The sequence below is a fragment of the Mus caroli genome, chromosome 9 (assembly GCF_900094665.2).
Source record: "Mus caroli chromosome 9, CAROLI_EIJ_v1.1, whole genome shotgun sequence".
NCBI lineage: Eukaryota > Metazoa > Chordata > Mammalia > Rodentia > Muridae > Mus > Mus caroli.
In genome coordinates, this window is record NC_034578.1 from 60426716 (window position 1) to 60441136 (window position 14421).

General features: G+C 42.8%; 1 protein-coding gene across 3 annotated transcripts in view; it reads right to left on the reverse strand.

Moving 5' to 3' along the window:
* The window catches only part of Map2k5 (mitogen-activated protein kinase kinase 5), a 219138-nt gene that overhangs the window by 103305 nt on the left and 101412 nt on the right, over positions 1 to 14421 (reverse strand). For all 3 annotated transcript variants that reach the window (XM_029481666.1, XM_029481665.1, XM_021172645.1), the window contains 2 exons: positions 1919 to 1992; positions 947 to 997 (listed from right to left, as the gene is read on the reverse strand). In XM_029481666.1, the coding sequence (XP_029337526.1) occupies positions 947 to 997; positions 1919 to 1992 (125 nt within the window). The remainder of the gene's footprint in view (positions 1 to 946; positions 998 to 1918; positions 1993 to 14421) is intronic.

Here is a 14421-nt window from a genome sequence, read left to right on the forward strand (position 1 = left end):
TATAAACCAAGACTCTAGCTGGGCAGTGGTGGTGGTGCACATCTTTATTCCCAGCACTCAGGAGGCTGAGTTTGGGATAGCCTGGACTACAAAGTGAGTTCCAAGACAGTCAGAGCCACATAGAGTAATCCCGTCTCAAACAAAACAAAACAAAACAAAACAAAACAAAACAAAACAAAACAACAAATAAACCAAACTAAACCAAAACCAGACTCTACACGGAAAGGAAGCAAGGGTTGGAGAGTGGGGTCAAAATAAAAACCCAAACCAAATCAGACTCAGAAACTGATACCAGAAAAGTATCCACCTTTTCCCTCTATGCCCAACAGCTCTTGAAAGGGATTGAGAAAACAAACAAACGAAAGATTTCTTATAGCCATACATAATATCTCGTGTTTAAAAAGGTAAGAAAAAGAAATAGAACAGCTATCTTAGGATATCTGCAAGAACTTAATAACTAAGAAAAAAACCACAGAGCTAGCTATACACTGTAGAAAAATCCTAGTGGGAGCCTTGCCATGGGGAGTTCCACAGCCAGTGTCTGGTTACATCAGGAAGTCTACTTGGATCTGGTGACAAGGCATGCTCAAATCCCCAGAACAAACACCCGACGTTTCTGGTCTATATTAGGGTTAATTAAATAAACAGATTGGAAAGTAGCCAATATGCTACCAGGTGCAATTTTTCTGTAGGATTAAACTTCAAAACTCAGCGATTTCACACTTGAACCGACTGGTTAAGGCAACAGAGTGAGAGGAGTCGATAGCTCGAGCACAGAGCCTCTCTTGTTTTCCAAAGATCTAACACTGGAGAGTGACTGGATTGACTTGGTAATTTATGACCTACGAGTCTAAAGCTGTGGAATTAATTTAAGAATTATACATTCCCAAGTACATAAAGATAAAGATGTTGGTTTTAAATGTTATTTTTGCATAAGTTTACTTACTGCCATGTAAGCATTTGTTCCAACATACGTCTTGGCTATAGAATTCACCAGCTATGAGACAAAACGGTCTGTTAGAACAATATAAAGATAATGTGGAAATAAAATGGGCAATTATTCCCCATTTAACCTACAATCAGCGCTCCTATAAATCAACTAAAAATTATGTAAAAGGGAACAAATTCATCCACAAAGGCATTAAAAATGATTAAATCTCTCTTTTCTTTTGGATGCGATTTCCAATTTAAACAAGCACAGCATTATGGTTTATAGCAGATAACCTTAAACAATTCACTTAAGCGTGATGCTCAGCGCTTTAGTGCCCCAAACCCGCCTGAAGTAAAAAGTCAATTTGAAGTAGAATCTGAGCACCCTCATCTTTCAGTCATATAGCTCAAGATGTGGATGGAGCCCCATGCATTGCCAGAATGAGATGAACTAAGGGCACAGGAGGGATAACAGACTTTGACAACTCATAATGCAAAGATGACCTTCGCTTTGGTCTTCGTGTTTGGCTGGGAGGAAAGGTGGCTGAGATTCAAATCAACATCACAGCACGCGCATGGGTCACTATCACTGGGGTCCTCAGGGGAGGCCCAAAATGGAAATTAATTAAAATTGGTGCAGCACATTGTAATGGCCCTCCACCATTGTTGCTCCCAATATTAATTTTTATTGTGGGCCAGTTGGGCTCCCCAGACACGGCTCCCTCGATGTCCTCCCTTTTGTCTGGCCAGAGCGCTTTTGTAGCCAAGCTGCATAGCAATGAAGTTTGCTATTCGTAAGTAGTAATTACAATATCAGCAGTTTTTACTGTCATTAAACAATGAACAATCATATTCTGATGAAGGAAACTGCTCAGAGATTAAAAATGAATAACGCCTGCCGGCCAATGAGTGAACTCACAGTCCCTGTTTGTTTGTAAGCTAGGTGATTTTCAATCCACAGGGCAGGCTGAAGAGAAAAAAGACCTACCTGTGTGCTCACGCCAAAGTCACACAGCTTGACCTGACCGCCTGTGTTTACAAGCATGTTGGAGGGCTTCACATCTAAAAGGGATCAGAAAAGCTCCAGTGACTGACTTCATATTGACGTGGTTTGTTTTTAAAAAGAGCACATGCATACCATGTAAGACTGCAGAAATGGCATCCTAGGCCCCCCAAATTCCAATGACAAATTTATTACAAAGTTTTTTGCTTTTTTATCTGAAAGCAGACCAAAACCTATTCAAATGCAAGTCCACTCAAACCTTGGCTTTCAACAACAGGAAATACATCCATCACCCTGGCCACACACTCTGGAAAGAGCAGCTAGATAAAAAAAAAAAAAAAAGCAACCTTTTACAAAGCATATAAATAAAAGAGGATTAGTTTACATTGTATGTGTAGCTAAATTATGGCTCCCATCTAAGAAGTAGTAAAACTAAAGGGAAGTGGGAACACACACACACACACATACACACACACAACACCAGAAAACCCACCCAGATATCACTGGTCCTAGTGGAGTAAGCAATGTGAAAATGACACATGGTACAATTACCTGTGTTTTAGGTGACAAATAAGACTCAGAAATTGACCTAAAAGCTGTGTGCACACACAAGCATGCACATATCAACCTTCCTTTCATTTCCCTTGCCATCCCCATTATTTTTCTTTCCCCTTTCCGATGTCATTGCTGTTACAGTTAACAAAATAACTGACATAGCTTTGCCAAGGCATCCAGTCAGTAAATAGCACACAGGGCACCTGTGAGCATCATCGGGGACAACAATAAACCTTTTCTGGAATTCAGGGAGGTCACAAAAACCATCCAAGCACAACAAGAGCCACCACTTTTGCTGGAACAAATGTCATGTGCTTTAACATTGGCACGTGCCTCAAAATTTCATCTTGAATAGACAGTAACAGTAGACTAGCTCAGGCAGCTCGTTATATGCATTACCCTTGACTAACCTCAAAGTGACAGCTGTGGTGAAATACCTAAAAAAATAATTCTGCAGATGAATTAATCGTCCTTAATCTTCTAGCCTGCACTAGGGTAGCCCATCAAATTATCTTGCTAAGAGTGTGTATTTAACTCAAATTTGAAGTTCCAACTCCGTAAGTGACAGCTAAGGGGCCCTTAGGATAGTTAGGATATGAGAGGCAGAGAAGAGGGGCTTTCCCACACACTGGCTTAGTCAGCACTGTCTGACATTAGAGGCAAACTCCATGGAGGCAGGAACTTGAGTCTCTTCTGCACTGACTTCTCAGTCCACCATCATGACTTCTTTTGATTTTTTTTTTTTTTTTTTTTTTTTTTGCAGCACTGATGGACGCTCTTGCTTGGCACTGAGCGTCAATGCACAGTTTACTAGGTATTTACTACACCAGCGTCCTCACCACAAGAAATAAATTCACGGGGATGGTGTATGCGCCACATGTCTTCATACTTATTTCCTCTACATACAGGATCTTGATTACTGGGTGATGTTTTAAAAATAATATATTATACTTACTACTATAAATGCCGCCCTTTCAAGCAAAACCTTAGAGCACTGTCTGAACAGAGCAGCCTCCTTTCACCAAGTCTGCGGGTTCAGGTGGAGACAGCTGTACGGCAGTCTTTTCCACTAGGCCCAGACTTGCCATGTGACTTTGGACTTGGTTTGTAATATTTTAGCTTCTAGGTCTACAGGGAGATAATAGTTCCTTTGTCAGAATTGAAAAACTATGAGGATTACCTGAGACAGCAGATAAAACACTGCTTTTTAAACTGTCGATGCTATAAATCAAAGTAGAAAATAATTCCAAAGTAGAATCTATAAAACCAACTTGATGCTGAGGAAACGTTCTTGCCAGATCAGTGCACGCTTCCTCCAGGGGCTACACCAGTGTTACACTGCTATAATCTGTGTTCAATACAACAACGGAGCGACTCTTTAAGACCTACGCTAGCACTGCCCATTCCCTGCCCAAACCACTGAGGGCTTTCCCAAATCAACCAGAGACAGAGGGCTGCCTCTCCTTAGCCTCCAAGGCTGGGTGTGAGCTGATGCCACCTCTGTCTCCTACCCTGCGCACTCTGGCTCACCTGCCAGCTCTTCCTCCTCAGTGGATCCTAAGACTAGAATGTTCTGCCTCTCATTTATGCAGGGCTAGTTCCTACACTTTCCTTAAATTCCTGCCTAAATGTTACTGTGTAACACAGGCCTTACAAGCCTAAAGCTCCTTTCTCTCTCCCCTGGTTTAACTCTTTCTTTAAGGTTTAGCATTAGTGACACTCTGTATCTCTATACAGAGAAACCGCCCTTCCTGCCCCTCTGCTCTGGAAAGGAGCCGCACAAGTCACAAGTTGCACTCCCTGTCTGGAGCGGTGTCTGGTAGACGTATAAACATTTGCGAAGGGACAGTGAGTGAAGCGACGGTGAGTGAATGATGCTCCCTGAATGGGCTGGCCTACTCAGCCAGAAGAAGCGTGCATTTAGCCTGAGAAGGTAGTACATCTTTGACTCAGAACATTCTTTAGAATGGGTACATTCCTAACTGATGGTCTTCATTTTGAGACAAATCTACAGTTATTTAAAAATGTCCACACAAGAAATATTTAAGGTTGCTTCCCCATGTAAGAACATGGTAAGAAACATGAGTGAGATGCTGTCTCTATCCTGAGAGTATACCAACAGCAATCCAGGAGCTGCTAATATATCCCAAAACCCACTCAGGAGGCGATCTACAGCTTAAGCATTCTCCCTCATTCCCTTTCCGAACAAACAGTATGATTCTTAGAAACACAGTGAGTCATGCACCTAAGTGGCTCCCAAGCTTGGCTGTGCTTCTAGAACCCAATGCTTCGGGGTTTCATATCAGATAGACAGAGACTCGGTCACTAGAGACTTGAACCTGGATTCAAGCCAACATCAGGAAAAGGCCAAAAGAACATACAATTCTTTGCTTCTGAGTAATCATCCGAAAAGTTAAGATTATACCAAGATTGTGTGGCCCTTGCTGCCCCTTAATTCATTTTTAAACACAAGTTTCACTCAGCCATTTTGCATGTTGTTTGAGAAGTCTGACAAATGTATCTACCAGGTGACCATAGCTGAGAAGGCACATATTTCCATCACCCCTTAATGTCAGCTGTGTTCCCCTGCAGCCCACACTGCCCTGTGTGTGTGTGTGTCTGTGCGTGTGTGTGCACATGGGAACTTTCTGAAGTTGCTTCTATCCCTTTACTATGTGAGTCTTCAGGTGCGGCAGCAAATGCTTTTACCCAGAGCCAGGGTCCTTATCTAAGTTTATCTTATCTACATCACTATTGTCTTGACCTTTCAACACAAGCCAACTCAAACCTTTCTTTCAAAGCAGTGGTTCTCAACCTACCTAATCCTGGACCGTTTTTAATATAATTCCTCATATTGTGGTGACTCTAACAATACAATTCTTTCTATGCTACTTCATAACTATAATTTTGTTACTGTTATGAATAATAATGTAAATATCTGATATGCAGGATGGTCTTAGGTGACCCCTATGAAAGGGTCGTTGGGCTCCCAGTGGGATCATGACTGACATGATATGAACCACTGCTTTAAAGGCACAAGGGTGACCGATTACATTAGGGCTTCAGTTGTTAAACTGAACTAAATTTGAATCCAAATGACAGAATTTGAAGGAGGATATCTTTAAATGTGGGCTAAGAATAGCTCCGCTGATTTCTGTTCTCCTTTAAGCTGTATACGCTATCCACCATACAGCTGAGTTACCACGAAGCCTAGTATATAGTCACTGCCCTTACTACATCAAGTTTTCATATCAAACATGTACATTTTACACCTCTCAGGAAGAGCTCTAGAAATACTGAGATAATTTTGTTTGTTTCCCAAAAGCCACAGACATCTGACTGGGTCTAAAATTATTTTAGAGAAAATGGTTATATCTGTGTTTATTTTAATGTAATGCCAACTTATAGAAAATAAAAGTCATAGAAGGCTCGCTGCTTTTCCTTCAAGTCACCTAGTCATATCATGGTCTGCCTTTTGTAAGCAAAGCACAGGAAAGGCAAGTCATTAAAGTGACTGATTATAAATAGGAACCATCAGGGCAGATGTAAGTCATTTTGGTTTAATCAGGCCATTAATTATTAGGGTTTATCAATTAGTTTTATTGAAGGCAAGGGAGCTTAAATGAATGGTAGGGCATTGATTTTAACTGAGACATCTTCTCAAAGAAAATACAAACAAGGACGCAGAAGCCTGGAATTGCGGGTTCATTTCATACCTTTAAAGAGGCCATGCTTGTATTATTGCCATGTCAAATCTTTTAATGAAAGAGAGAACTAGCTCTAACCCCTAAGCATGAGACATTATTCACTTGTGTTCCCTGCTTTAAAGTCTGATTCTCAAGCAGTCAGTATCATGCTGGAGAAAGTGAGAGGCAGGCCAGTGCACAGTGGCTTGTTTTAATGCCCTGTGTTCTACATCATTTGTTATGCATGGACCTGGAGGAGTCAGGGTAGATTCTGTTGGTCAGTTCTCTCAGGGGAAGCAGGGAGATGCTAAGCAAAGTGGGTGATGGACAGCATCTAAGATCTGCTCATCAGCCCTGCACAGACTGCAGCAAACAAGCCATTACACCGCTGAGCAGAGCTAAGGGCTGCCTCACTGAGTTCTCAGATGCTGGCAACTTCTTGAGAGCAGAAGTATCTGCTATCAACCCAGTCCTGCTGATATCTGATTGTATCTGAATATATTCTCAGGACTGATCTTCCCATATTGACAACGATTGGCATGGGACTTCAGTGATACCGTGCTTAGCACTGCCTGATATAAAGCTAAGTGCTCGATGGATAAATGCAGAGTTTGTGAATGAATGTTCCCAACACTACAATGCACTGTACGTATTTTAAACTTTGTCTGAGGTACTGCAGCAGACCCAAGTGCTAAGTGATATTAACCTTCATTATGTCAACTCCAGCTCAAAGCAAGCTTCTTCAAGAATGGCAGGTCCAGTTCACTGGGGTCACAGAGGAGCCAACAATTATCTAGTCACATCATAATCTGTCATCAAAATATTTCCCCAGTCCCTCAATGAGACTTCCCGACGGGCTGGACTTTTTTTAATGATGATGTCATCAATGTGATCTGCAGGAGTGATGGATGGCTGTCAGCACTTCTGATCAATAATGAAGTGCTTAGACAACTGAAAAAAAAATTACCTGGAACAGGAGGAATAGAAGAATTTACAAATCAGATCTTGGGTCATGTTGAGGACCACAGCAGTCCCCGGGTCTACAGAGGTCTATAACTGAATAGAAACTAAAGAATCTTTCAAAATTAAACATAAGCCATATGGTTATTAAATCAGGTAGTCCTACCTACTCAGACACCTGAGGTAGGAAGATGGCTAGAGCCTAGGAGTTTAAATCCAGCTTGGATAATTGTGAGATCCTGTCTCAGCCCTGCCCCTTGTTAGTGACCATAGAGTATTGTGGCCACAATGCTACCCTATCTTCAACAAAGCATGAAACCCTAGGTAGTGACACTGACTGCACACTGTCCAGTAGTGGCAAACACCAAGTTCTTAAGCTCTGAGGCTGTCTGAATGGCAGTGATTGCAGAGATTTAAAAACAGATACTAATTCCACTCCCTGGCACCTGTTCAACAAGCCAAACAGAACCTTAGAAAGGCGTGCATGTTGCACAGGGTGGCACATGTCTACAATTCTGGCACTTGGAAGGCTACGGTAAGAGGTCAGCCCCAAGTATGCAGCCAGCCTGGGCTACAAAACAAGCGCTGGTGAGAACCTACCTTAAAAATGAAAACCACCAACATAAACAAACAGAAAAGGAAGGAGAAAAGACGTGTACAAATAGCAACAACATTACTCCTAACAATCTCAAACCATACACAATTATGAATGTCCCTCCCTCTATTAGAAAATGAATAGATAAATGATGGTATGCCCATATGGTATATCAATAGTATTCTGCAATAAAAAGGAGTAGATGGCTGACAAATGTTACAACATAGATCAACTAAAAATAATACAGGAACTAGAAAGAATAAGGCACAACAGTTCATGTTATATGACTCTATTTTTGCCCAGAAAAGGTGAATCTATACAGTCGGAAAATACACTAGTGTTTCCTGGGGAGTGGGACTAGGGCTGGGGAAGGGGCAGGGACAGCAGCAGGTGATAGTGAATGGATATGGAGACTTTTCCTTGGTAGAGTGATGGAATACTAGAGACTAAATTATAGCAATACTTGCATATACTATAAATCTATTTAGCTCATATTTGAATCACATCCTTAAAACTGGTGTCTTTCTTGGTATATTAACAATATATCAATAAAGTTATTTAAGGAAAAAAATAGCCTCAAAATCCAAATTATCAGCAGCAGTGCTAATTCCCAGAAAGTCAATTGATAGCTCATAGTTTTGCAGGTACTTTCTAGCCACTGTGGTCTTCCCATTTGTAAAAACGTAGGAGACACTAGTTAGTCTAAAGGTTACTTCCTCTTTAAAGTGGGTATGCACCACACACACACACACACACACACACACACACACACACACACACACACACAAGCCTGGGTGCCCATGATGATTATTTATTTAAAAAAGAACTAATTTTAAAGTGTCATTTTATATATATGAGAGTTCCCCAAATGACCAAGGCTATGCCTACAAAGCATAAAAGAAACTGGTTCAAATATGAAAAGCTCAATCAGGCGAGCATGGCTGCCTCAGTAGCCTCCCCAATTGTTCTGACTGATTTCCAGGATGGTCTGATTTTTTTTTTTCCCTTACACTGAATTGACCAAATTGACTGTGGAAATTGGTATCATGTTGACATGACTCATGTTGCTGCCCATAACTGCCTCACACAGAAACCGGATCTTTACACAGGCGGCATCAATTAACCATTACAGAAGCTGCAGAAACAGCAGTAAGCTGGGGCTTGCTAATCAAGGCTAAGCCTTTCAAAGCCAGAGCTAGCTACAACTCTTCCCAGGGCCTCCTCTGCCAGCTCCACACCCCCACCCCCACCCCCATCAGGGGTCCTAGGGCTCTGCAGAGAAACTAGTGAGATGACTTTCTGGTCAGAGCAGACTCTGTGTATGCTTTTGTCAGAAAAGGAAAGCCACACAAGCGGGCTGCGACTGCGACCTCTCTGTGAGCTGTTTGCCATAGGTGTTGGTGGCAGCACTTGCTGCACCCTTTTTGATCTCCATTGTGTGTTTACAATACTGGCATGCTTGATCTTTCCAGGGTGTGCGTCACTGGGTAACCTTTAAAAGCAGGCATGGAACACTCCTTTTTATTTCCCTCATGTATCTGTGTTCGCGTACACTATCGTGGGGTTCTCTCCTACCACGTGCCTTCCAGGGATGGAACTCAGGCCATTAGGCATGGTGGCAAGGGCTGTCCCCACAGAGCCATCTCATCAGCCTGCAGATATAATTTTTAAGGAAACAGCAGTCAGTTGTATAATGTGCCATACAGTTCTGTCATAAGACCATGTGGGAAGCAGAGCTAAACTTTTCTTTGACGTCCTTCCTCCATAAAGCTCCACTGTCTAATACTAGGATCCAGGGGGGCACATCAAGTAGGTTTCCCCTCTTAGAATGTCCCCCAGCCCGGAGCTGGGGCTCTTCAGCAGTATCCCTTCATTAAGTTTATTGTCTTATGAAAAGATAATACTCAATATATCTCTCTAGTTACTTCTTGGGGACTGCACTCTAATGAGTGAGAACAGCAGGTACAATTAAATACAGTCTGTGGTGACACTGCATTAGAGTCATCTGCACACAACAGGAATGCACATAGGAGAAAACCACACTGCAATATCAAAGCTCCTCTAAGCACTTCATCATAGAATAAAGGGTGGTTATCCAAGCATCCTTGCAAAGGCCCTAAATAAAATTAAGCAGCATAATTAGCTATTGTAAATGGCAGCTACTATCTGCAGCCTCATGATTCAGCTTGGAGGAGACAAAATACATGGCTTTCCCTCCCTTGTCATCAATAGGAGAACTCTGTAGGGTTAATATTAAGGAAACACAGGCCTGGGCCCCTCAATTCTCCTTTTCTTCAAATTTTATTTATTACTGTTTTTATGGTGCTAGGGCTTGAATCCAGGGCCTTGTATGAGCAAGGCAAGTGCTCTACAATTGAGCTAGGTCATCCATCCTCTTTCTCTAATTATTTCACAGGAAGTAAAATATCCTACCTGCAGTCTATACATATCCTCCATGTATGGGGGACACTTACTGTGGAAGAATGGACCCTGGAAATCGATGCTGAGTCTGAGATTCCACTAAATGAAGATCCAGAACTATCAAGAAAAGGATGAAGATGCGGAATGCATAATAAAAGAAGGACAGCATGTGCTGGTGGATCCTTTCAGAGATGTGACACGGTTAAGGTAGGTGACACCTGACACTCGCTGTGTGCTATGTGAGCCATCCTCACTGACATGCGCTCTCTCATTTGAGCTCACTCTAACCCAGAGACTGAAATCATGATTAGCCTCACTTGGCAGATGAGGAAATCAAAGCTCAAATTAATGAAATTACTCTGTCATGATGCCACACCCTGTCACTCTGACGCAACCCTTTGGCCTCAGCGAGCTGCATCTTCCTCGGACGATCCCCGCTTGAGTGCACTAAGTGGCTGGACTCCTGTACCAACAACTGGGTAATTTTGAGAAATTAAGGGGAAACGCAGCCCAGATGTTTTCCTTGAGTGCTTTCCTCTTATTTCTGGCAAGCTGCATTTCTCTCTGAGGAAAGCCGCGCTCTCTCACCTTCTTGCTGCTCTTTGGAAAGAGCAACGGTTTGAACTACTCCACGGTGCTCTGCATATGTGCTCCAGACACACTGCTGTTCCCTCAGAGGGGCACGGGCGACCCCTGATAGGGTCAGAGGTGAATTAAGGGGTCAAAGCGGACTGACCATGCCTGCCTCCTTGGGCACTGAGTGGGTCAGTAAGCCTCTCTGGACATCCATGTCCTCATTGAAAGATAGACACGCAGACACCTTCCTCACAGGCTGTCATGAAGACTGAACAGAATGATACCCACACAAGGTCCATTACAGCAGCCCAGAAGATATGCAGTACCTGACAGCAGTCACTTACTCCTCCAGAAGTAAACACTAGATGTGATTCCCACAGTGCTGCCATCTTCAGCTATGCCCTTGAGGAAGGGTGGGTGTGGAGCCTGCTAATGTCCATTGGACTGGGCAGAATGTGCCCCTGAGGACAAACCTCTTACCTTTTACTATTACTACAAACAATGCAGGGCTGCTTTACAGCGTTAGGGACTGACCTAACTAGGATGACAGGGGAGAAACAACAGACATATGCAGGAAGGCTGGGGTCGGGAAGGCCATGTGCTCTGAATTAATTTAATACAGCTGGATAGAGGTGAGTTTATTGTATACATTTTTTTTTGAACAAGGGGGCAGGGTTAGCTAATGTTGGTAGAAAGTCTATGGGAGCAGTCTCAGGCTCTAAACATCCAGGAGAAGGAAGCTGTGGCTGACAGCTCAACCGTTTGTCAACACTCATACACAGACCAGAGCAAGGCTGTGCTCATGTCAACATTACAGTCATTCAGGATGTCGCTCACTCCTCCCTCAAGACGACTCTGAAGTAAGCCACACTACAGAAATTTCCAGGATAAACACATCCCAGATGACCGGCCTATCCATCTGGGAAATAAGCAAGGGCACATGGCTGCCCTCACGAGGTCCCTAGGGCCACATCTCCCTAGATGGTCCTCTCCCTGTGAGAAGCTTTGAAACTTCAGATTTACCTAGAAGACAAAACTCAGAGGCAGCTGACTGTGTGACTTACTCAGTACCTGTAACGTGGCTGAACAGGCTCCTGTGTATATCAACAGTGCGATCATTTATGAGTCAAGTCACACAACCGTCATGAAACTTACTTTTAATCCCAACCCCCACACCACACAGACAGTCTTAGAAGAAAAGTTACCTGCATTTCCTATATATATTGCTCTGTATATTTCTTAACAAATATTGATATAATCTTCTTAAATGTTGTACTGGCTAGCATAATGTCAGCTTGATATAAGCTTAAATCATCTGAGAAGAGAGAACTTCAATTAAAAATATGTCTTCATAAGATCAGGCCATAGGGCATTTTCATAATTAGTGATTGATGGGAGGGCCCGGTGCCTTGTGGTTAGTGCCACCCCTGGGCTGGTGGTCCTGGGTTCTAGAAGAAAGCAAGCCAAGTAAGCTGTGGGGAGCAAGGCAGTAAGCAGCACCCTCCCATCACCTCTGCACCAGCACCTGCTTCTCGGATCCTATCTTGTTTGAGTTCCTTTCCTGATTTCTTTCAGGGAGGGACCACAATGGGAGAGTGTGAGCCAAATAAACCCTTTCCTCCCCAGGCTGCCTTGGGTTCTGGCATTGTATCATAGCAATAGTAACTCGAACTAAGACAGTGCTCTTTTGAGATAACCACAGACTCACATGTGGTTGGAAGAAACGATAGAGACATACTCTTCTGGCCTCTAAACAGTTTCCTATAACAGCAGCATCTTGTGACACTGTACAGTACGCTATACCTGCCAAGGAGCTGAAGTGAAAACACTCTCACGCTAGAGAACACTCCATGCATGGCCTCCTCACTGTGCCCTCTGTAGCCAACTCCCCACCCTCCCAACTCCTCTTCCTCAGCCCCTGGAAACTACTGACCTGCCTCCCACGTCTCTAACTTTATCAGTCAAGAATATTATATAAAGAGAACTCCATGGCTTCAGAACTTTGTGATTGCCCTTTACACTCTGAATAACTCTCAGCAGATTTATCCAGTTTGTTGACATTCATCACCAGTCCTCCTTCCCACTGCTGAGCAGTATTCTATGGTAGGAGTGCACGAGGCTCATTGAATCATCCTTGTCAGAGGACATGCAGGTTGCTCCCAGTTTTGTGTTAATGTGGAGAAAGCTGTGATGAGCATGCGTATACAGGTGCTGTGTGGACCCAAGTCTTTATTTCGGGGTTGTAACGGTAGCTGTGTGCTCAGGTGTTTTGGGAAATGTCAACAGTGGGACTATCTATCCCCTCTCACTGCTGCTAACAACTGACCTAATTTCTCTGGGGCCTCACTGCTATTTGCAGTTGTCCCTGTTGATGGAAGCTTGTGTTGGTGTGGGGCTGCATTCTCTATAGGACGATGAGGCAACCATCTTCTTTATGTGATTCTTTGCCACCTGTCCCTCCGCATGTCCTTCGCCTGCCCATTATCTAACTCCATTAATTTTTTTTGTTCTTTCTCTTGAACTTGAAAGTTTTTTTTTTTTTATGAAGTCTTGGTACATCAAAAACCAAAACACAAAAAAAACAAAAACAGAACATGTATAAGTAACAGTGTATAGAATTTCTCATCTTTTAAAAACCATTATTATGCATACAGAAATCCCTGTGATTACATAAGGCAAAGAGAATGAATGGCCAATATAGGCAAGAAGGCTTAATTTCTAGAAATGTTCACTTGTGCTGTCAGAGCCGGAGAAAAATCAACAACCCGCACTCATTAAACTGGTTTGTTTACCTCAATTAATTGGGTAAGTCATCTCTTCTCATGAGTTATGATCTATTATAGCGTTGCCACGGAATGCCTACATGTAAAGGATATTTAACAGGAGCCAAGGTCTAACAGTGGCTCTCACCACTAAAACTTGTTCAACACAAACAGCCCCTGACAGATGCGCCTGACTAAGCAGCCCCTACACTAGGAAGAAGGCGCCCATCCAGTTTTCCCATCATTACCCTCTACAACATAAAACCAACTGGGGATGACTCCTTTAAATTGACTTGGATTGCTCAAATGCTAACCAGTCCTTGAAAAACAAAACAAAAAAAAAAAACCCAAACGAACAAACTGGCATTTCAGGAAGTGAAATGTGGCATGGGCTCCTTCAAAACTCTCTGCAACCTGAGGTGAAGCCCCGCTGTCTGGTGTCTATAAAAGGCTGTTATGGAAGCTTTGTGCAAACTACCGTTCACCAAGAGTCACTTACAATCAGCCACGTCATTTTCTATTGGTAGCAATGCCCCACCATTGAGGGATCACTCTTGCGATGTGGTTTAGTTTCCTACTTCTCGTACCACAAATCCCAGCTTTACACACAGACAGACAGCTTTTAACACTCTGACCTTGACATCAGATTTTCTTTTCTAAGAAATTCAAAGATTTTACCTGTCTTTTCTGTCCTCACAGACACAGTGGTTTTGGAGTAGGATATGTTTGTGGTGTTTTTAACCACACAGACTGTACTGATATCATTTAAGGTACTGGCAATTCTATGATACAGGCCAGCACTTTCCTGGTCACTCTCTCTCAGATGACCAGCCTCTGATCCTCTCAGATTTTTCTAGAAGGATGCCTTTTGTAAGACCTCTCTGCACATTCTTTTCTGGCAATTTTCTGTGAACCTACAGTTATATTAAGACT